General features: G+C 40.0%; 1 protein-coding gene across 1 annotated transcript; it reads left to right on the top strand.

The window, feature by feature from the left end:
- The first annotated feature begins 1,003 nt into the window (after positions 1 to 1,003).
- Positions 1,004 to 21,874, top strand: LOC118557961 (NACHT, LRR and PYD domains-containing protein 5-like). Its single transcript, XM_036128494.1, has 11 exons — positions 1,004 to 1,128; positions 1,645 to 1,758; positions 1,990 to 1,997; positions 3,754 to 3,867; positions 8,773 to 10,546; positions 10,637 to 10,810; positions 15,012 to 15,182; positions 16,028 to 16,201; positions 17,893 to 17,939; positions 18,069 to 18,576; positions 21,850 to 21,874. Exons 1-11 carry the CDS (start codon positions 1,040 to 1,042, stop codon positions 21,872 to 21,874), a joined length of 3,198 nt encoding a protein of 1,065 aa, XP_035984387.1. The 5' UTR covers positions 1,004 to 1,039.
- The last annotated feature ends 1,323 nt before the right edge of the window (positions 21,875 to 23,197 follow it).

Here is a 23,197-nt window from a genome sequence, read left to right as displayed (position 1 = left end):
GGATTTCAAACATTTTTCTTTATAAAAATCGAGTATATTTCTCCTGATGGTGAAAGTTGATGGTTGAATTCCTTCCTCTGCTGCTTGGCAGTCATCTCTCTTTATGTTGGTAAGCTGCAACAAATTAAAGTCAGAAACCTATCGTCTTTGTCCAAACTGAAAGCACTTGGACTGTTGCCATGGTTACTGCCCCTCCCCTTAACTCCTCCTACCTGCCCAGCCTCCATCTCAGGTGGAAATCTGACTGCAGGTAAACAGGTTCTGCTGTTCCTCCTCTTCCAGCCTCCATTTCAGGTGAAGCTCTACAGGAAACTGTTTGCATGCAGTTCTGACATGTCCTGTTTTCCTCCTGCTGCTGTTCTCTGTCTTGTCAAAAGGAACCGTAAGTTGACTTTTTTATAGTTAAACTAGATTTGGACCTTAATAATCTAACAGTGTTTCTGCTGAATGTGTTCACTTCTTATTTCGGAACAAAGTTTTAAGGTTTACCGTATATGAAGGAAAATCTACAGGATTATAGATTATTGTCTGAAACAGTCAACATGATCAGCAGCTGATGGTTTTTCACTAAACAAACCTTCATTTTCAGGTCATTAAATATAACTTTCATTTTTAGCTTTAAAGTCAGCAGAACAGCTGCTTCCTATGAATCATTTTAAAATAAGACGGCATCAATGGTTGTTAAAATGTTTCATTTGTGATGTTGTTAAACTGCATGAAGCTTTAATGGAACATATAATCCATCTGTGTAGTTTGATGGTTGAGAAATACAGCAGGTCCAGATGTTCAGGGTTTGTTCTGCTTCAGTGTTTGAACTGAATTATTGTTTAGTTCAAGCAGGAACCAGTCTGACTGGTGTGGATCTGCAGTTCGTTAGATCCTTTACAGCCAAACTGGAATCACTTCAAACCTATAAAATAACCCTTTAGTTTCTGTTTGTTGATGAACCATTTTGTATTTTCATTCTGGTGTCTCATGTTTGTTCTGGGCTGCAGGTCCAGGTGTGTCGGCTGAAGGGAACTGAAGGGAACTGAGCATCATGGATCAGTGTGAGGACAGCGAGGACAGACTCCCTCCACCTGAAACCCCTCAGCATAGAGAACATGAGGACCAGACTAAAGCTCAGAGGTTAGATCACCTTCTCTAACTGTCCAGGACTCTTCTCCATGTCATTGAAGCTTCTATCAGTAACCTGAACTTGTATCCAAAGATGAACCCTGTACTTTGTCAGTAAAGAGTAACACGTCAGATCAATATATATATATATATATATATATATATATATATATATATATATATATATATATATTATAAACACATGTAAAACAAATGACAACAAGATCAATGAACATGTTTCTCCGTCAGCAGTTCTGACTCTGATCTAATGGAAGAAAGAAGATCATTACACATCAAACACTGACCTGCATAAAAAATCTCTGATTATTGTTCAGTTCCTCCTGGCAACCCAACCCACCATCCTTTATTAATTATCAATCAGTGATTAATATAAGGTTTGAAGTGAAACCATGGATATTTGGATCCATTTCCAACCAGAAATACTGTTAGACTTTAAAGTTTTGGGCTTTAGTGTTTAACTTTAAATATATTATCATATAAAGTTTGAATTCAGTGTTTTTCCTACAGGACCCAACAGACCCTAAAACCAGAACCTGAACCCAGCTGTGTGTCCCTAAAGAGCGACAGGTCAAAGGATATTGGTCATGATTTTAAATCAGACCACCCTCTAGCTGCAGAGAGGTGAGCTTTTTCTAATGGTTTTAAATGTATAAAAGGGAACTGGGAACTCAGGTTGAAATGCTTCAGTTCCACATTTATGCTAACTTCTGACTGACACTCTGACAAATGGTCAGAGTGTCAGTTTTGGGCCCCCCCTCTGTCCTGGGCCCGGGACAACTGTCGGTGAGTGAGGGTTCAGGGCATGGTGGGAGGTGTTTCTAAGTGTCTATAGTTCATCTATTGGTCCTTCAGGGCTCAGGGTGATTTCAGCTGAAGCTATAATTCAGGTAACCTTACTCTTGCCAGATGGATGTAGTTCAGCTGAGCTCCACACATTGAGTCCTTGTGATGTGTGGAGCTCAGCTGAACTACATTTATAGTCCAGAACCATTTTTAGAAAATGAGGAAAAAAATCTACGAGAAAATAAATATGTCCCCAGTTCAGACTCTAGTGGATTGTTTTATGAATGAATTTGTGTTTGAGATGGTTTTCACCAGTTGTTATAGAACTGGATGTTTTTTTTTTTATAAACCATTGAAATTACTTGTCCAGTTCATGAAGTCTGATAAAGAGAATGCTTAGGATTGTCCAGAATGTTCTTTGTTTTATGAAGAATCCTCTTTGCAAAGTTGTCGCTAGAGGTTCTAGAAGAGTCCCCAGAACAGAGCTGGTCTTCTTCAGAGCTGCAGCCTCCTTCCTGCTGCACACCAACAGTATTTCTGTCCATGAATCCTCCTGGTAGCCTCTGCAGAGGTTGGACAACGTTTAACATGAAGCGTGCAGATTTATCTCAGGATGTAAACCTCGTACCTTCCTTTAGACTTTGTTCTGATTAACTTTCCTTCAGTAATTCTCAAAGACTGTTGCACTCTAATATTTTCATTAATAATCAGTTATTGGTCTAATAATGTGTCTCCAGCTTCCTGTCAGTAATGGAAACAGAGCAGTTGCAGCCTCTGATCCCAGACTGAGATTAACTCTCTGCCGATGTTGGATGTTTTCTGTTCCTTTAGTACGGTTCAGTTTAGGGATGGAAAAATAGAGGGAAAAGTTGATTTTATTTTATTTTTCATTTATTGCATTCATTGTGTTCAAACACATCAATTAAACATAAAACAAACATTCTGAAATCCTGAAGGAAAGGCAGCAGAAGAATAATCTTATTTTATCTGCCCCCTTTACCTAAAGCTATACATATGCAAATAACTTAAATTACAGAAGTAATTTTAATACAATTTAAAAGAGTTTGAACGTGTGCATGAATGGTTTTGTCTTGTTTGTCTCTGTGTTTCCCTGCGACAGACTGGCGACCTGTCCAGGGTGAACCCCGCCTCTCACCCAGTGAACGCTGGAGATAGACACCAGCAACCCCCACGACCCCATGAGGGATTAAACGGGTCAGATAATGGATGGATGGATGGATGGATGGATAAAAGAGTTTGAGAAAGTCCACAGCTAAACCTCTGGTGAACAATCGGCTTCATGGTCTTCTGGATGTTCATGCTCAGCTTTCTTGTAATCCTCAACTGAGCATTTAGAAGAAGAAAGAAGGAGATAAATCAGCCATGTTTCCACATGTAACTGGTGCTCTGCTAGGCAGGATAGTCGTAGACAGTTCGGAGGTCAAGCACAGGTAATCAGTCCACAGGGTAGAGGTTTCCAGAAGGACTAGGCAAGAGAATAATCCGGGGTCATGGCGAAAAAATCTGTAACAGGTGCCACACACCATGCAGAGGAATCTTGGTGGGACATAGACAGGAGGCAGGTTCGAGGTCCAGGCTTGGTTAGTTACTGATGGGCATGAGAATCCAGACAGGGGCAGGTGGGCTAGGTCGATAGGCAAGGCAGGAGGTCAGTGTCCAGAGATCATAAACCAACAGAATTATCTGACAGGGACAGAGGCAGGCAGGAGAAACAGGACTGAGAGACAGGTTGATAACAGGATATCAGAACAAGAAACGCTGGATTGTCTAGTCTAAATGGTTATCAATAGTCTGGTGATAACACACTGGTAGAGCCAGGAGAGGATGAAGAGCAGAGGAGGAGCACCAGAGAGGCTTTTGTGAAGATCACCCTGAACTTTCTGAGGAGGATGAAGCAGGAGGAGCTGGCTGAGCGACTGCAGAGCAGTAAGAAGATTCCTCTGATTTAATCTGCATGATGTCTTAGTTATGAACCATGAATAAATCTCTGAGAATAATGTGATGCCCAAGTTTCGTTTTGGGGTCCAGAACCAAAACAATTAATGTCTGAAGTAAAGAGGGGTCTTTCATCAGGAGTGAATGCTGTCAGGTTACATAGGAAACTTTTTGACGAATCTGTATGATTTGATTGAATTTGACTGTAAAGAGTCTTGAGATGACATGAGTTTATTTTGGAACTATAGAAATACTATTTTATTTAACTGAAAGGCAAGGCAAGTTTATCTGTCCGTCCGTCTTCTTCCGCTTATCCGGGGTCGGGTCGCGGGGGCAGCAGCTTCAGTAGGGAGGCCCAGACGTCCCTCTCCCTGGCCACTTGGGCCAGCTCCTCCGGGGGAACCCCAAGGCGTTCCCAGGCCAGCCGGGAGACATAGTCCCTCCAGCGTGTCCTGGGTCTTCCCCTGGGCCTCCTCCCGGTGGGACGTGCCCGGAACACCTCTCCAGGGAGGCGTCCAGGAGGCATCCTGACCAGATGCCCGAGCCACCTCAACTGGCTCCTCTCGACGTGGAGGAGCAGCGGCTCTACTCTGAGTCCTCCCCGGATGACTGAGCTCCTCACCCTATCTCTAAGGGAGAGCCCAGACACACTACGGAGAAAACTCATTTTGGCCGTTTGTATCCGGGATCTCGTTCTTTCTGTCACGACCCAAAGCTCGTGACCATAGATGAGGGTAGGAACGTAGATCGACCGGTAAATCGAGAGCTTGGCCTTTTGGCTCAGCTTTCTCTTCACCACAACGGATCGGTACAGCGCCCGCTTCACAGCAGATGCCGCACCAATCCGCCTGTCGATCTCCCGCTCCATCCTCCCCTCATTCGTGAACAAGACCCCAAAATACTTGAACTCCTCCACTAGGGGCAGCACATCCTCCCCAACCCGGAGAAGGCACTCTACCCTTTTCCGGTTCAAGACCATGGTCTCAGATTTGGAGGCACTGATTTTCATCCCGGCTGCTTCACACTCGGCTGCGAACCGCTCCAGTGAGAGCTGTAGATCACGCCCTGATGAAGCCAATAGGACCACGTCATCCGCGAATAGCAGAGACGCAATCCTAAGGCCACCAAAGCGGATCCCCTCAACACCTTGGCTGCGCCTAGAAATTCTGTCCATAAAAGTTCTGAACAGAATCGGTGACAAAGGGCAACCTTGGCGGAGTCCAACTCTCACCGGAAACGAGTCCGACTTACTGCCGGCAATGTGGACCAGACTCTGACACCGGTCGTACAGAGACCTGACAGCCCTTATTAAAGGAGTACCCCCCACAGGATCCCCCGGGGGACACGGTCGAATGCCTTCTCCAGATCCACAAAGCACATGTAGACTGGTTGGGCAAACTCCCATGCCCCCTCCAGAATCCTGCTGAGGGTATAGAGCTGGTCCAGTGTTCCACAGCCAGGACGAAAATCACATACAAATTTATTTGTATAGCACATTTTAGTACAAAGACAATGCAAAGTGCTTTACATGATTAAAACATGGGAAAATAAAACAATAAAAGTGAAATGTGCATAATCTGACCCAACCTGTATAATATGATTGAATTTGACTTTGTAAAGTGCCTTAAAATGACATGTTTCATGAATTGGCGCTTTATAAATAAAATTTTATTGAAATGAAAGTGGATCAGAATAAGAGCAAACATCAAGGTCAGCTGATACGCAGGTCATGCTACGCACTGACACCAGATTCAGTGCTGCCATGCTGGACTACAGCTGACAGTAGCAGTCTGTACACTTATCGTCTAGTCTTGCTGTTTTTAGAACTAACTTTAGATTAGACTGGTTTGCTTTTATTCGTCTAGTCCTTTTTTTCTCATCACCAAAGATTGTGTGTAACTGTCCATGTGTTTGCCGCTGTCACACCCGAATTTCCCCACTGAGGGACAACAAAGGAATACTGATTCTTATTTAAATCTAATATGATGGAAAAGCACATAGATAGCGTATTTTACATACATTGATGCTTTATGGGTGATATTAAAGTGCTACATTGGTAGAAAATGTCAGTACTGTTTTACTTCTTAAAATAGGCGTAATCCAAGCATTACTTTAAAACAGCCCTTTAAAACGTATGTCTGAGTCACTATGAATACTTTTGTTTTGATCTTTATAGTTTCATGAAAATTAATGTAAAGTTGGTTACAGTAAGATTTAGACCAATAATATTTTATGTAGCCCATACTACTCTATTATTTTTTTTATGTAGTTATGCCTACAAACTCATCCTGATTCTTCTTCTCCTACTCAACGGTCTCAATTTCGTATGGCTGATAATGTTTGATGGTCTTTTTTTTTTTTTTGATAAATAGCCCCAGCATCGGGCGCGATGTCCAGTTATAAACAGACGTCGTGCCAGCGGCAATATCTCAGAACTACCATAATGTTGGTTTGCTTGATTAAATCACTAATAAATAATGCCGGACTGAGCCTGACCCTCTGCAATGCCTCACAGTAAAGCGGCAGCTCGGCGTGATGAACACCAACCATTATTAATTAAATACAACGATCTACAGCAGCTTTAAGAGCCTCATATCAGAACATTTACTCACGTCAGCCAGCTCTGCGTCACATCTGAGCCTCGGCAGGTTTAGCGTCTGCTTCAGTGAACACCAACGTTCAGACTGGATTCCCAGAGACATTCCAGGCTTTTCACTCCAGGAATCATATTTTTTCAACCTTTTTGCAATGTTTCGCTGGGAGATGCTAATAGCTGTTAGCCGCTTCCTTGTTTAGACTTAGACTTAGACTTAGACAACTTTATTTGTCATTTTGTATTGTAAAAGATTGGGTTTACCGGCCTGCTGTTACATGTCTATTGAAAACCCATCTTACCCCAGTTCCGGATTTGGCCGCAAGTGAGAAGACATTACTCAAGAGGTAGAACAGTTTAATATGCATATTTAATTCATGGAAATTAAATATAGAGACAGAGTATACATTTACCAATCAAGATGATTTCACCACGCGGTCGCGAAGTCTATCTGTCTGTCTGAAGTAAGTTTTACTAAGACATTCCTTTTATCAACTTTAAACTCCTCCTGCATGGCTCAGGGGGAGGATGACTGACCCCCTCTCCTTCTGACCACCCCCTCGGCAATAAAACTGAAGCTGCATGTTATCTTACGCTGGAGCAGGGAGAGACAAACACCACTATGCTTGACTAAGATATTTTCTTAACAGTATGCACAGAGTGCGTACAGAACGAAATTTCGTTTTGCATACAACTTGAAAAGTTACAGTAAATAGCAGTGAATTACAGGATAAGGTGCAGCAGTGATTTCCTAGTAAATATTTGAAATGTAGACAATGTAAACAGTGCAGGAGAACTCGACAGTGGTAACTGAGAGTTCGGCAGCATTTGTAGTGCTAGATAAGGATGCCATTTTTATGCTGATGACATGGTTTTTTACAGTTTTGGAAAAAACCCTAGTGCGTGTGTCTTTACGTTACAAATTGCTTTTAATTTGGTTCAGTACAGGCTTTTAAAATTACATCTTTTTTTAAATTCAAATTAAAGTAAAATTATGCTATTTTCAAGAAAAAAGAAAAAATTGCAAAATGGCTATCCTCTTATCACTTTGCATGGGTCAGAGATAGAAAGGGTTCAATCTTTTAAATATTTAGGAATTTTAATTGATTATAATCTAAATTTTAAACCTCATGTTGAACAATATATTAAAAAACTCAGACTGAAAATTGGCTTCTTCTTCAGCAATAGGCTTTGTTTCTCTTCTAAGTCGAAGAAGAGACTGGTAGCTGCAACGTTTTTACCCATTCTGGACTATGGTGACCTAATCTATATTAATGCCCCAGATCAAGTTTTAAAAATATTAGACTCAATTTACCATGCCTCTCTACGATTTATCACAAATTGTAAGCCTCGCACACACCACTGTGAACTTTATATACGTGTGGGCTGGCCAGCATTAGAGACTCGTAGACTCACTCACTGGTATATGATCATTTATAAGGGTATTCTGCGTCTGCTCCCCTCATACCTCTGTAAGTACATTCAACCAAGAGCGGCTGGACTGTATTCTCTACGTTCTCAAGAGTCTCTGCTTCTGTCTGTGCCTAGTATCCGCACTGAAGCTGGAAAGACAGCTTTTCAGTACTCTGCCCCCACAGCATGGAACAATCTTCAGAAAGACTGGAAGTTGAAGGATTTGATTCCGATTGGACATTTTAAACGATTGCTCAAAAGTTTGGAAATGAGTTCTATGGTTTGTAACTGTTTTATGAAATTCTAATTTAGATAGATGTTATTGTAAACTGTAATGTAATTTGTAATGTAATCTTTTGCCGCTATCTTAGCCAGGACTCCCTTGAAAAAGAGATTGTTAATCTCAATGGGACTTTTCCTGGTTAAATAAAGGAATAATAAAAGTGATGGAATGTGCAAATATACAAATGTTGTACAGAGTCCATTTTGTGGCTGTTCAACAGTCTGATGGCAAATGTGCAAATATGCAAATGAGCAAATGTGCAAATATAAGAATGTGGTACAGAGTCCATTTTTGTGGCTTCAGCAGTTCAGAGTCCATTAAACCCCGACTGTATGTGCAGTTTATACTTCGGATAAAATTGTGAATAAACACGAAAGGCTTTATTTACTTATGAATTGAGCAAAAGAAAAGCGTAAAACACCAAAATAACTAACACGCCAGCAGGACGTGATAATATTTCATAAAACTTTGTATGCAATTGGGGTGAGCTACTGACAAACAGATTTTAGAAAGTCAATTAATGTGGCAATGCACTTTTAAATATTATAAAATGTATTTTAAAGGTATATCACACTTACCATGAATAATCCTGTTTATGTTCATCCAGGGCTTCTTCCCTCAGCTTTTCAACATAACCTTAAAAACACCTTAAAGAAGAAGTTCCAGTGTGTGTTTGAGGGCATCGCTAAAGCAGGAAGTCCAACCCTCCTGAACCAGGTCTACACAGAGCTCTACATCACAGAGGGAGGGACTGGAGAGGTCAATGAAGAACATGAGGTCAGACAGATTGAAACAGCATCCAGGAAACCACACAGACCAGAAACAACCATCAGACTAGAAGACATCTTTAAAGACCCACCTGGAAGAGATCAGCCAATCAGAACAGTGATGACAAAGGGAGTGGCTGGCATTGGGAAAACGGTCTTAACCCAGAAGTTCACTCTGGACTGGGCTGAAGGCAGAACCAACCAGGACATCCACTTCATATTTCCATTCACATTCAGAGAGCTGAATGTGCTGAAAGAGAAGAAGTTCAGCTTGGTGGACCTTGTTCATCACTTCTTTACTGAAACCAAAGAAATCTGCAGCTTTGAACACTTCCAGGTTCTGTTCATCTTTGATGGTCTGGATGAGAGTCGACTTCCTCTGGACTTCCAGAACCAGGAGATCCTGACTGATACTACAGAGTCCACCTCAGTGGATGTTCTGCTGACAAACCTCATCAGGGGGAAACTGCTTCCCTCTGCTCTCCTCTGGATAATCACACGACCTGCAGCAGCCAATCAGATCCCTCCTGAGTGTGTTGGCATGGTGACAGACGTCAGAGGATTCACCGACCCACAGAAGGAGGAGTACTTCAGGAAGAGATTCAGAGATAAGGAGCAGGCCAGAAGGATCATCTCCCACATCGAGACATCAAGAAGCCTCCACATCATGTGCCACATCCCAGTCTTCTGCTGGATCACTGCTACGGTTCTGGAGGAGATGTTGGAGACCAACAAGAGAGCAGTACTACCTAGGACCCTGACTGAGATGTACATCCACTTCCTGGTGGTTCAGACCAAAGTGAAGAAGGTCAAGTATGATGGAGGAGCTGAAACAGATTCACATTGGAGTCCAGAGAGCAGGAAGATGATTGAGTCTCTGGGAAAACTGGCTTTTGATCAGCTGCAGAAAGGAAACCTGATCTTCTATGAATCAGACCTGACAGAGTGTGGCATCGACATCAGAGCAGCCTCAGTGTACTCAGGAGTGTTCACACAGATCTTTAAAGAGGAGAGAGGATTGTACCAGGACAAGGTGTTCTGCTTTGTCCATCTGAGTGTTCAGGAGTTCCTGGCTGCTCTTCATGTTCATCTGACCTTCATGAACTCTGGTGTGAATCGAATGAATGAGGGTCAAACCTCCAAGAAACAGAACCCAAAAATAATTCAGCTTCACCAGGCTGCTGTAAACAAGGCCTTGCAGAGTCCAACTGGGCATCTGGACATGTTCCTTCGCTTCCTTCTAGGTCTTTCATTGCAGACCAATCAGACTCTCCTACGAGGTCTGATTTCAGTGACCGAAGGTACAACCAGTCAAGAAACAGTCCAGTACATCAGGAAGAGGATCAATGACAACCTGTCTGTAGAGAAAAGCATCAACCTGATCCACTGTCTGAATGAACTGAATAGTCATTCTCTAGTTACAGAAATTCAACAGTCTCTGAGTTCAGGAAGTCTCTCTACAGAAAAACTGTCTCCTGCTCAGTGGTCAGCTCTGGTCTTCATCTTACTGTCATCAGGAAAAGATCTGGATGTGTTTGACCTGAAGAAATACTCTGCTTCGGAGGAGGCTCTTCTCAGGCTACTGCCAGTGGTCAAAGTCTCCAACAAAGCTATGTGAGTTCTTTTTCAGAAACACCATCTTGTCGGCTGGAATGAAATGGAAAGAAAAATAAATTAATGCCATCTGTTTAAATCTCTTTCCAGACTGAGTGGGTGTGACCTCTCTGAGCGAAGCTGTGAAGCTCTGTCCTCAGTTATTAGAGCTTCCTGCTGGAGTCTAAGAGAGTTGGATCTCAGTAACAACAACCTGATGGATTCAGGTGTGAACCTGCTGTGGTCTGGACTGGAGAATAAACATTTGCAACTGGAAATTCTCAGGTTGGTGTGTTTTGTATCTGTGTGCATAATCTTTGAACGATTTGTAAAGATTATCAAAGCGACACAACGAACAAAGCTTGGCCACCAGGTATTCATTGGTGGGCTGCCAGGCCTGGGTAGGGGGTGGTTTTCTTGGTCTCCTTATGCTTGGGAAGATAGGCTAACAAGTTTGGTCATCTCTGATTCTATAATTTTACATAGTGCCAATTCACAGCATGTCATCTCAAGGTTCAAGCAATCCTGGCTGGGACCCCCAGTTTAACACTGGTCCAATGGACTGCATTCAGCCTTTCGAGTGTCAGGGACCACCACATGGCCTACCTGCCGTGGCTTTGTCCTTAGTTTCTTGTGAAGGCCTACACAGATACTGCACAGATACATTTTACCCCTACCAGCACTCTGGAACTTTCCAGTCTGTTCCAATCACAGTCAGAAATAATCTGAATGCCTTACCTTCACAAGATTTAAAGAGCTAAACTTGGGCAACATGACAGAGAAAGGAAAAAGTGCGAGGTTCACAGCTCGCCCATTTTCTGATTGTTTAAAATGAATAAGAATGTCCTTTGAACCATCGCTCTGTACGGATACACAGCTGGGTGCAGGTTCTGGTAGTTTCCTGAGAATAAAGGGGGCCTGGAGGTGTAAGCGCTGAAAATGTCAAGGAGAGCAGTGTCTGTGTAAGTTAAAGGAACAATAAGTAATAATGACACCTAGTGGTTAAAATCAAAACAACCCATACACAAAGCCTTTGATGGAGAACAGCTTTTTACTCAATGGTGCGTTGTTGCTGTGAAATCCCACTAAATTTATACTTTCACAGGACAGGTAAATTATGTTGTATACTGTTCTATTTCTGGTCCACTTCTCCTACTTGCTTACATGTTTGCAGCCTGCTGCTCTTGGTTTGAATGGAGAAAACTGCACTAAGATATTAGTGATGGAGAGAACCGATTGTTTATAAGGAATGTTACTTCCATCCCAGGTGACAAATGAGTATGATTTAGGTTGATTTTACAGTAAATATCTTACTTTTGCAGCATTAAACTGGGGTACTCAAGTATCCATTTATCAGTCTAAGCTGTTTTGGTCCTCACTTTTTTCTGAGCTAGGGGTTAGGTTTAGCACTGAGGTGTTAATTATGAAAGGATGAGATATAAACCCCCAAATGTTAGGGTCAGAGTGAGGCCATAGAAAGGTGAGAAAATAAATGGAAGTCTATGGAAGTCAAGGTACGGTCCTCATTATGTATTTGAACCACTGCTCCTCAAGGACAGAAACCTGGGTCCAGGTAGTTTCCTGTGAATAAAGAAAGGTAGGTGATGTAAGTGATGAGCTCTGGGCCCATGGGCTCATCCTGATGGCTCCTGGGGGCTTCAGGGTTGTGGCTATTGGGGGTTTACTGGGGCCATTCTCTCCTCTTCCCTAAGGTGGTGTTGGTTGTTTGTACCTGTAATACCTTATCGGTTGGTTTTGCTGTTCTTTTTCTTCATCAAGACATGTCTGTAATCAAAGTAATTGATTGAATTTATCAGGATTCCATTCTAAAGTAAAACCCGATCACGGAGGTTGGTGGAATAGGAAAAGTTAAAATTAAATAACAACATGGTAATAAGTAATTGTCCTAATGTATGGGGAGACAGTGTGGGGCAACAATAGCATAGGTGTTAGAGAGTTTGTCCTGCTGGTTTGATCTCCCACTCCCACCGTGTCAGTCATTGTGTCTTTGGGCAAGGCACTTCACCTGAATTGCCTGCCGGCAGTGGTCAGAGGGTCTAGTAGCACCGATGTAGGGCAGCCTCGCCTTTTTCAGTATGCCCAGGGCAGCTGTGGCCACTAACATAGCTCACCACCGTCAGGGTGTGAATGTGCGAATGTCTGACCGTAGTGTAAAGTGCTTTGGGGTTGTTGGACTGGATAAAGTGCTAAACAAGTACGAGATAGGTATGGTTTACGTTTTTATGTCTCTACGTTGAATCAGAATAATTAGGTCTGTAAATTAATCAGATTAATTAGCAGTCTCTTTGGTCTTGTTGTCTTCCTCATGACTCAAAGTTCATTTCACTGGGTGGTTCTGTCTGGTGGTGTCCTGGCGCTGATGACCCCCTGTCTATTGTTCATAACCCATAAACAGATAACACACAACAGAGTGCAATTGTTATTCTTATCTGATCATAATTTCATTTTATCAGCAGATATGCTGGTACAAAATTATGTTTCTCTTAGCTTAGAAGTTTGCACATACATGCAAATAATCTAAATGTCTAAATGTATATTCAGGAGTATTTCTTAACGTAAATCATCCAAGGCCTTACCTTTCAGTGTCTGGCAGTAGATTATCTGTACTACTTATTCCATGGATGTTTCTGCTTATTACAATGTAGTTAAGCTCCTCCTTATTTTACTTAATGCACAGTTAGTGCTTAGTACATTTAATGAGCTTGATGTGGAACCCTTTATTTAACCTTTGCTAAAATTACTATAAACAAGTTAAAGCTGTATTTTTAAAGACCTAAACAGTAAACTTTAAAGTTTTTAAAGATGCACTAATTTGTAGATCTGAGAAATATGTCCTTTGTAAAACAGAAACATTTCTAAACATTTCTTATATTCAACATAAAAGCTTGACTTTAGATTGAAAACAATTGTTTGTTATGCCTAATGTGAACTTCGTTTATTACTCCTTTAATCACATTATTGAATAATCTCGGTTTTGTCTATTCAAACCTTATTATTTAAGTCCAATTTGGATGGATTTGTGCAGCTCACTATATTTTAATGTTGCTTCCTTTAAATAAATGTTTCTATTTTCACTCCTTTTTAAATAAGAAATCTCAAATAACCACTGAAGTGTGTTATGCTGCACATCTTTGCCATATCAATGATGTCACATTGTCTAATTTAAACATTGTCCATCTTTCTCATCTGCAGTGTTGGTTCAATTAGTCCAAACAAAATTGAAATAAAGCAATGTCAAACAATCCACATTAAAGGTACAGCACTTCTTTAATTTACTTGTGTGGTTGACAAACATTAAACAGAATGAAGTTTAGTCGTAAAATCATAAACCTTTCATTTACTAATTTATATGCTGTCAACATCTTTATTTATCTTATTTTAAGTAAACTGTGTTTCAAAAGCTTCAAGAACCGAATGTTTTCTTTACAATAAACTAATTTAAACCCCTCTATTATTATTCTCAGCAATTTTTCTAGTCTGAATTATTTTAGGTTAATCAAGCCTCCCCCTTTGTGCTTTATTTCATTTAACTGAACTTTTAAGATAAAAGTTGTTCTGGCTTGGCATTGTTTAAAAACTCGATCTAAATCTTTGAGATGCTCTGCCAGGCGACCTTGGAAAGTGCCCTGATGGGACATTTGAGAGGTGGACTCTGTACCTGTCCATTTTGTCAGTCGAGGATATTGAAAATGTGTTAAAAATTGGCTTTATTATAACAAGGTTTCTGGTTTTTGGAGCAGCCAGCAGAGTGAGCACAGGAATGCTGAGGATAGCACATTGAGTACACATGGACTGGGGAGCGTACATCCAGGCAAACAAGAAGAGACAATCTGGCAAATCATGGTTGTGGGAGGCACGTTTAAATAAGTAGACCTGCAGGTGAATTTGCTTGATGATAATTGGTGGCAGCAGGTGACACTGATTATGGTGAGAGGAATAGTGAATGAAGAGAGATCATCCGTTAACCTTTAAAGTAATGGGTTGTATTGGATTTTATTTATAAGCATCAAAGCAAAGGTGGCTGAATATGAATGTACACCACAACTTATCTTATCTTATAGAAAAATAATTAAGATCCTTTTTAATTTCCGCTGTAACTTAGGTATGCATTACTTTGTGTTGGTTTATCACATACATTCACAGAAACATATATTGCTTAAATTTGTAGTTACTATGTGACAAAATGAAGAAAAATATTTAATTCTTGTCGGCACCTGATATACATGTCAGAGTGATGGTTTTATATATATATATATATATATATATATATATATATATATATATATATATATATATATACACTTTGTTTTCTGCAATGAAGCTGCTCCATTATATCTACAGACGACTGAGTCATAGAAAATAATGAGCTCAGTCATGTATAGTTAACACAAAGTCAAAATTGATTTTATTGTTTCCAAGTTAAATGTCCTACCTTTAATTTGCTTTAATGTTGATTGTTATGCAGGCTTAGTTTCTGTAACCTGACCCAGAAAAGCTGTGAGGGTTTGTCTTCAGTCCTAAGCTCTTCATCCAGTCTAATAGAACTTGACCTCAGCAACAATGACCTGCAGGAATCAGGAGTCACGCTGCTGTCTGCTGGACTCAAGAATCCGCACTGTGAATTGGAAATACTAAGGTTTGGATTCATCATCAGGAATTGCAACTGGGATTTTTAATGAGATATATGTTGTCATCTTTCATATGTTTCAAATATTTTCACACAGTTTTACTGTAAACTGTATTGAATGTTGTTTTTATCAAACGTTTGAATCATTTAAATATCTTTCAATATAAACCTAAAATCAATTAAATTGGTTTTAAACTGTTTTTTATCTGTTTAAAAAGATGATCTCATGGGGTGTTAAAATTATTGCAATTATTTACAGTGATTGAAGTATAATTGGTGAGCAATTAATTACAATAATCCAAGGAATATTTCTAGATGACCCATCTGAAACTACATAACTCAATAAAAGGCATTAATATATGCAGTGTTAAAAGGTGAATAATTTAATTGTTTTTTTAACATAGATTTCTTTTTTATCTTACATTTTTAACACTTTTTCAAAGGTATTGTTTCCATTGTTAAAAGCTATTTACATTTTTGTAGCAGTACAATGATTCAACAACACAAATTGAACAGGCACCTAATTTAAGTATGTTTTTAAGGTTGGGGGGGGATTTAAATGGTTAACAAAACTGAAGGTAGAATTATAGACTATTCCACTAAAAATGTAATGGCCTTTGAGACATTTTGAAGACAATGATCCATAAACATGTGGTAACATGAACAAAAGAGTAATCAACCAGACAGAAAGTCAGCCTTCCTTCATGGACATCTTAGACCATAGACCTAAACCCTTTAGAAGAGAAGAAGGCATCATAGTTCTGGTTTTAAAAGTTTGTGTCAAATGTAACCTGTTTTTGATGACTATTATGCATAGTGTTCTCTGTTATGACTGTTGTTCTGTATACCTGTAGGCTGTCAGGATGTATGATTGCAGAAAAAGGCTGTATGTCTCTGGCATCAGCTCTGAGGTTCAACACCTTCTTTCTGAGAGAGCTGGATATCAGCTACAACAATCCAGGAGAGAAATCAGTGAAGCTACTGAATGAAAGACTGGAGGACCCATGCTGTAGCCTGGACACTCTCAGGTATGAAGAGCCCCAGATTTATTTATGGCTATGCTGAAAACTTTTGTCGATCCAGTTGGTGGAGAAAGGATAACACGTAAAGGTGCATAGCCACGTTATTTTATTATTGGTTGGATAGAAAGATTTTATGAAAGATTATTACGTCCTGCTGGCATATTAGTTGTTATTTTGATGTTTTATGCTTTATTTTGCTCAACTTATTAGTAAATAAATCCTTTCATGTTTGTGTATCATTTTAATTGAAGTGTGTACTGCGCATTCGCAGCAGGGGTTAGAGCACGGAAGTGGCTAACGGCTATTAGCATCTCCCAGAGAAACAATGAAGAAAAGTCCAAGATCCAGTGAAAAACAAACACAAAAAATATGATTCCAAGAGGGAAAAGACTGGAATGTCGTTGGGAATACAGTATGAATGTCGTACAGAATACAGTATGACCACAGAGTTGACTGACATGAGTAAATGTTCTGATATGAGGCTCTTAAAGTTGCTGTAGGTCAGTTTAGGTTGGTCTTTGATCATGCCGAGCTGCCACTTTACTGTGAGGCATTGCAGAGGGTCAGGCTGGGTTCGGCATTATTTATTAATGATTTATTAATTAAGCTAATTATTAAGATAGATGTCCAGATATCGCTTCATGGTACCAGTAGTAACTCTGTCCCTGATCAAATAAAAGTCTCATTGTTGTCCCTTTTGCCAGGGGTCTCATGTACGAAAGAGTTTGTAGCTCTCATACTAAAAGTTAGTGGTAGGGAGAAATCTTTGAACTTGCTGCACACTACAAAGTCAGATGTATGGAACCGTGAGTAGATGTGTTTGGACTGTTTAGCAACAATAAAGCTTTCTGAGCTATCTAAAATTTTAGCTTCATCTGAACGTTCTACCTGTATGTTAGACCCGATCCCAACCAAGCTGTTTAAAGATATATTCCCTTTGATTAATGGCCCTATTTTAGACAGGATCCCACCTGACTGGTTAGGAGTTGATTTGCTGATCTGACCCATTTTCAGTTTCAGTGAGACCACCTTAGATGAATTATATGCGTTTCACGCACATCAGCACACAGACACTCAGACCGATGCTGATTTCCATCTATGTGTAACAAAAACAGGAATATTTACATTTACATTAGATGAAGGTTGTTTCCAGGGAGTTCAGTGTGTGTTATGTTATTGTATGAAGCTAAATCTGATTGGATTTCTTTGTAAAGCTTTAAACCATGAAAGCTCAGACTCATGAATAATGATCAGATTTGATGCTTGTTGAGTTAAATGAAAGTTTTATCATATTCAGCGCTTTGAATCATCTGTTACTGAAAAGTGCTTTACAAATAAACTTGTCTTGCTGTGTGGTTTAGTACTTTGTGGTTTGTTATTGTCGATTAAAACAATTTTTGTGACTGCCACCCATTTTGATGGGTTCATGTTTTTACATACCAAACTGTGCTTGAAATATTGTGCTGCAAGTTTTTTGTGTGTACAAAGGTGTGGTACATGAGACCCCAGGTGTTTATGTCATTAACACCAAAACAGCCAACACTCTAACAACTCCCTCCATATATTTCCAGAGTTTAGCTGATCTTCACATTTATCGAGCAGAAATACACTGCTAACAAATAAAGGATCACTTTTTAATCAGAATTATACCATTAGCTACATCAGCCACTGATGATCTGATCCCCTCCCCCTTTCAGGGTGAAGCCAACTGGAGTCCAATGGTTGAAACAAGATGTAAAGAAGTGTAAGTGTGATTTTATTTGATTCGTGACAACGAAGCAGCCATCTCCATACTGCCCCATCACTCATTCAGGAGTCATCATCAATAAATGGTCAATAACTGCAGCTGGAGTGTCTTTGTTCTCTCCCTCAGATTCCTGTCAGCTCACAATCGACACAAACACAGTGAGCAGAAACCTCAGATTGTCTGAAGGCAACAGGAAGGTGGAACATGTGGACCAGGATCAACTCTACCCTGACCACCCAGACAGATTTGATCTCTGTCAGCTGCTGTGTAGAAATTGTCTCACTGGCCGCAGTTACTGGGAGGTGGAATGGCATAGAAACGTTCGAATATCAATAAGCTACAAAGGAATCAGAAAGAAAGGGTCTAGTGAAGACTGCGTGTTTGGATTTAACAACCAGTCCTGGAGTCTGGGCTGCTCAGATCATGACGGTTACTCTGCTTGGCACAATAAGAGAATAACACCCATATCCTCCTCCTCCATGGCTAACAGAGTAGCGGTTTATGTAGATCAACCTGCTGGCATCCTGTCCTTCTACAGAGTCTGCTCAGACTCATTGAGCCACCTCTACACCTTTAACACCACCTTCTCTGAACCTCTGTATCCTGGTTTTGGAATTTGGACTAATTCATCAGTGTTCCTGTAAAGCATATAAAGAGTTAACCTTGCTTGCAAGTTGAATTTTCACGATCCTTGTGCATTCACACACACACAAGAATCCATCTCGTACCGTTCCTGCTTCAACCATGAGGGCCCAAACCTAAAACACTTTGGGCCAATCACATTGCAGTATTGTGGTTTAAGGCGGGACATACCAGCTGTGACAAAAGCAAGAGCTGTTGAGCTCACAGCCGAACCAACATGGTAGTGCGGCAGGACATAGCTGCTGCTGTTACATCTGTTTGGTCAGAATCCACAATTTCATCTTTGAAATAAGAACAATAAGAAGAACCTTGAACAGCTTACCTTGTGGTTTCTTATAGCAGCTGCTGCTTACATTTTCATTTGATACTGTGATTGGGTAAAACCAACCTTTGGTAAGCTGGCAGTAGGTGTCAGTTCCCCCAATCAACTCTGAAAGTTCTACTGAAATTTCCTCCTTTCCCCCAATGGATTCAAATGGGGCCACTGATCTCTATTTCTTCACTGGATTGCTGATTGGCCATTGGTAGAACACATCGCTGAGAAGCCACCAGCCGCCATATTGGTACTCCCTATTTTCCCCTGGTAACTAGGGAATACATGCGCTACAGCATCGAACAACGATGATTTTCTCATGTTCATGGGGGCTAAAGACTTTTAAAATGTCAAATACCATATACTTTTATGTGTATTAGCCTTTAAATCTCACATAGATTTACAATAGAGCTAAATTAATGAACCAGTATAAGCACTCAACAGAGCTTCAGTTTCTACTGTAATGTATAGATATACATGTACACTTGAGTGTGTATTTTGCAAATTACACACTCAAGTGTACATGTATATCTATACATTACATACACAGTGTGTGTATGCACAGACACATTTCTGCATAATAATAATAATATTGCAAGTAACAGTAAACAACTGACCAAAAATATCTTCAATGATGTAATGATATACAGAGTTGCGGTTCTAGTTGAGAATTTGCATATACTATAAATACAAGTATGTATGCACACACATGTGAACAACCACACACATACACTATCCATTGATTGAATACCTTTAATAACAGAAGTTGCACATGTAGTTCAGCTGGAAGAGGATAAATTTGTACACACACACACACACACACACACACACACACACACACACACACACACACACACACACACACACACACACACACACACACACACACACATTCCTGTAAGACCTACGGACCTGAGGACTGAGTAAAAACCGGTAGTTCTGAGCTTCTTAGAAAGATAAAGTTTTTATTTTCTGTCACTAGGTGTCACCCACACACAATACACCACTTCAGATTTTGCAAAAGAATTAATTTACCCAAAAAGTTTTTTACCATCAGTGTGAGGACCGAGGAGTTCAACCAACTTTTTTGACATTTTAAGTAATTAAGAAGTAAATGTACTTAAGATTTGAAAACAAATGTTTTTTACGTTTTACTGATTAATGCACTGAAGAATAAACCAATGCTGTACTAAAAATAAATGCTTGAGGTTGTGTGGCTCTGATTTATTACCCTCTGATAAATTAATAATTTTAACAAAATAATCCATTGTACTTTGAATGTTTATTTTAGAAACAAAGCATTTTTTGTGGACATTAGCAGAGCCTAACAACTGTTGTTCCTAATCTGCAGCATTAATTCCTCTTGCACATTGCAGAATCCACATGCATGACTGTGATTGGATAATAGCTTGATGGGCCATCTGCAGGTTGTGAAAGTTGCAAAGTTGAGGGTCGGGGAGGGGTCACTCAGTGGTTGCTGGCTCAGACTTAAGCCTAATCCTAAAAACAGGCATGACTTTGCACTCACTTTTATTCTAGGGACATATTGATTAGGATTCCTTTTTAGTTTTTCTGTATGATTATTTTTAATTTAGTTGTCATCAATGGCATAAAATATTTTGTTTATACAGAATAAACATGCTGTACTGTCCTAAAAAACCCATTTTGATAAATTTATTGAAAAAGGTTTGTGTCATAATTTTAACTGAGGCTGTCATATATTTAATCATAACAGCAATTCTTCTTTACACATATTTTAAACAGCAAAGAAATCTACTGTCCAAAATATTAAAACTCAGGAATCCAAAATTAAAATTATTACTTTACAGGAAGAAAACAAGATATACTATGATTTCTTAAAGATCTGCCCATAATAAGCATTAATTGGTCCCCAAGGTCATTTTATATAGGGCCTAAACTGATACCAGCAAGATCTTTGAATGGAATTATGAGGAAAAATCCGCCATTTTGTGAAACACTTGTTTTGCCTTCCTGCTGCAGGTGGGATAGGTTTTTGCAGGAATGCATGGTACCATTTGTAGGGGAAGAGTTGATAAAGAGACTGGCTCATGCATGGCATTTTAACTATATCCTACAGCCTGCAGAATGGTCCATTGCTGTGCTACACTGACATACCAGAAATGGGAGTCTGTTTGATGCTGTTGTTAAGGCTAGAAAGATCGGATCTGGATGTGCGTGGTATTGTTGTGATGAGCCTGATTAGATGATTAAAACCAGTCCTCCCCCTTCTCCATAATCCATTTGCAAGTGCCAGAACTCAACCCTAAAATGATGATTGAGGCCTTTGAGGCTTTCTATTAGGCATAGGCTGGAAGCAAAGACTCTCTTTCATCAAAAGCTTAAAAGCAATCTTTTTCTGGGGCTGAGTGGAGGGCAGCAAGTGAACAATATGAGCATGCACAGAAGGTTGAATAGGGGTTCCCTCAATGTCAGAGGGATACATTTGCCGTCTGGTCTCCGAACCTGCTAGGACCAGGTTGGAGGCCCAGAAATGACCCACCCATAGCATCACCAACCTATGGAAAGTCAACACTAATATGATGACTGAGGCCTTTTATTAGGCATAGGCTGGAAGCAACGACTTATTTTCATCAAAAGCTTAAAAGCTATCTTTTTCTGTGGCTGAGTTGGGTGCAGCAACTGAACCATAGGAACATGCACAGAAGTTTGAATAGGGGTTCCATCAATGTCAGCGACATCTGCTGTCTGGCCTCTGAACCTGCCAGGAGCCGGTTAGAGGCTCCTTGCACTATAACTCTGGGCACCATAGCCTCACCAACCCATAGAAAATGGCACTAGATCCCTTTGTGTCAAAACCTCAGTTTTGGCCCAGATTTGATGAGGCTTTGTTAGTGAATGAGGCTAATTTGACTGCTGACCTTTTGTGACCTTTGAGGTTTTTACCTCTTTTTGGGGCACTTTTCAGTGGAGGATTTTGATTCATCTCACAGTTTAGCATCTCCTGGTAATGCAGAACACAATCTTGTTCTTACCGTTTCTCAGTACAAGTTTCAAAATTACGCTGTCTTTTCCTGCTCAAAGGTCCTCCAGAGAGTTCGGCAGCCTTAATGAGCTGAGCTCTGATTTCAGCCTGTCACCAGCCCGTTAAGCCCATCATCCCCACTGTTATAATGTTCCCTGTTTGGGCATATCATGTTCCCTGTCTAGGCATTGAACAAGTCTGAAGGCATATACCTATTTTTATTTATGCATAAAGCCAAAAAATACATATTTGGTTGATACTTAATCTGTTTTGCCTACACTATAAAAAATGTACTGCCTATATAATAAATAATAAACTGATCACTGAAAAAGGCATTCAACCTAGTAAGATTTGTCCAATTTGGGTGCAGTCCCACAAGAACACCCATAGGGGGAGCAGTAGAGAACCAGTTCGGTGGAAACCTGAGTGCAATTACAGAACTATACAGTAGAGGGACCTACTGAGTAGAGAATTGAGAATTTTCAGACTCATTTCACATTAAAAATGAGGACCTTCATAAAAAAGACAGAGTAACATCTATATGGCTAGTAGAGCTCATTACTATATTAAACAAAGTGGGGACCAGGAAAATGTCCTCACTTCCCAAAAAAGACCTCACTTTGTTGGTTAAAAACTGGTGATGGTCCTCACTCTGAGGTAAGAACAAACAAACACACACACACACACACACACACACACACACACACACACACACACACACACTATATATATATATATATATATATATATATATATATATATATATATATATATATATATATCATGCAAAATATTTCAGCACATGAGTTTATGAAATGAGAAATATACCAAACATTACAACAAAGACGGCATCATCCATTGAATTGAAAACTACTACACTGACATTTCACAATGAATTACTTTCTATTTGCTCAAATTTCTATTTTCTAACGTCAGACACAATATCAATGAATAACTCGGTCAATGTAATCAAGTTGGTACGAGATGTAGCGTGTATATGGATACTCTTGGTGCTTGTCGGGGTGAGATGGTAGATGGGAAATGTCCAGACGCTGTTCTTGCAGATAAAAGCCGATTTATTCCCAACTTTGCTTGCTTACAAAACAAAAAATTATACAAGCAGCCAGCTGTAGGTTGACAGCGTCAAAACCGATTTGCCTTTTCTGGTGAAACACACACCCATACACATCACTTTCTTTCTTATATAGAACTTTGTACAAATTGGCTTTTACAGTGACCTTAAAAATATCTTTAAAACTGTTCATATTCCATTTATCTTAACGTTGTGGTAAAATG

This window comes from Fundulus heteroclitus, chromosome 24 (genome assembly GCF_011125445.2).
Source record: "Fundulus heteroclitus isolate FHET01 chromosome 24, MU-UCD_Fhet_4.1, whole genome shotgun sequence".
NCBI lineage: Eukaryota > Metazoa > Chordata > Actinopteri > Cyprinodontiformes > Fundulidae > Fundulus > Fundulus heteroclitus.
Note: the sequence above shows the minus strand (reverse complement) of the source record. Positions and strands in the feature narration are given on the sequence as shown.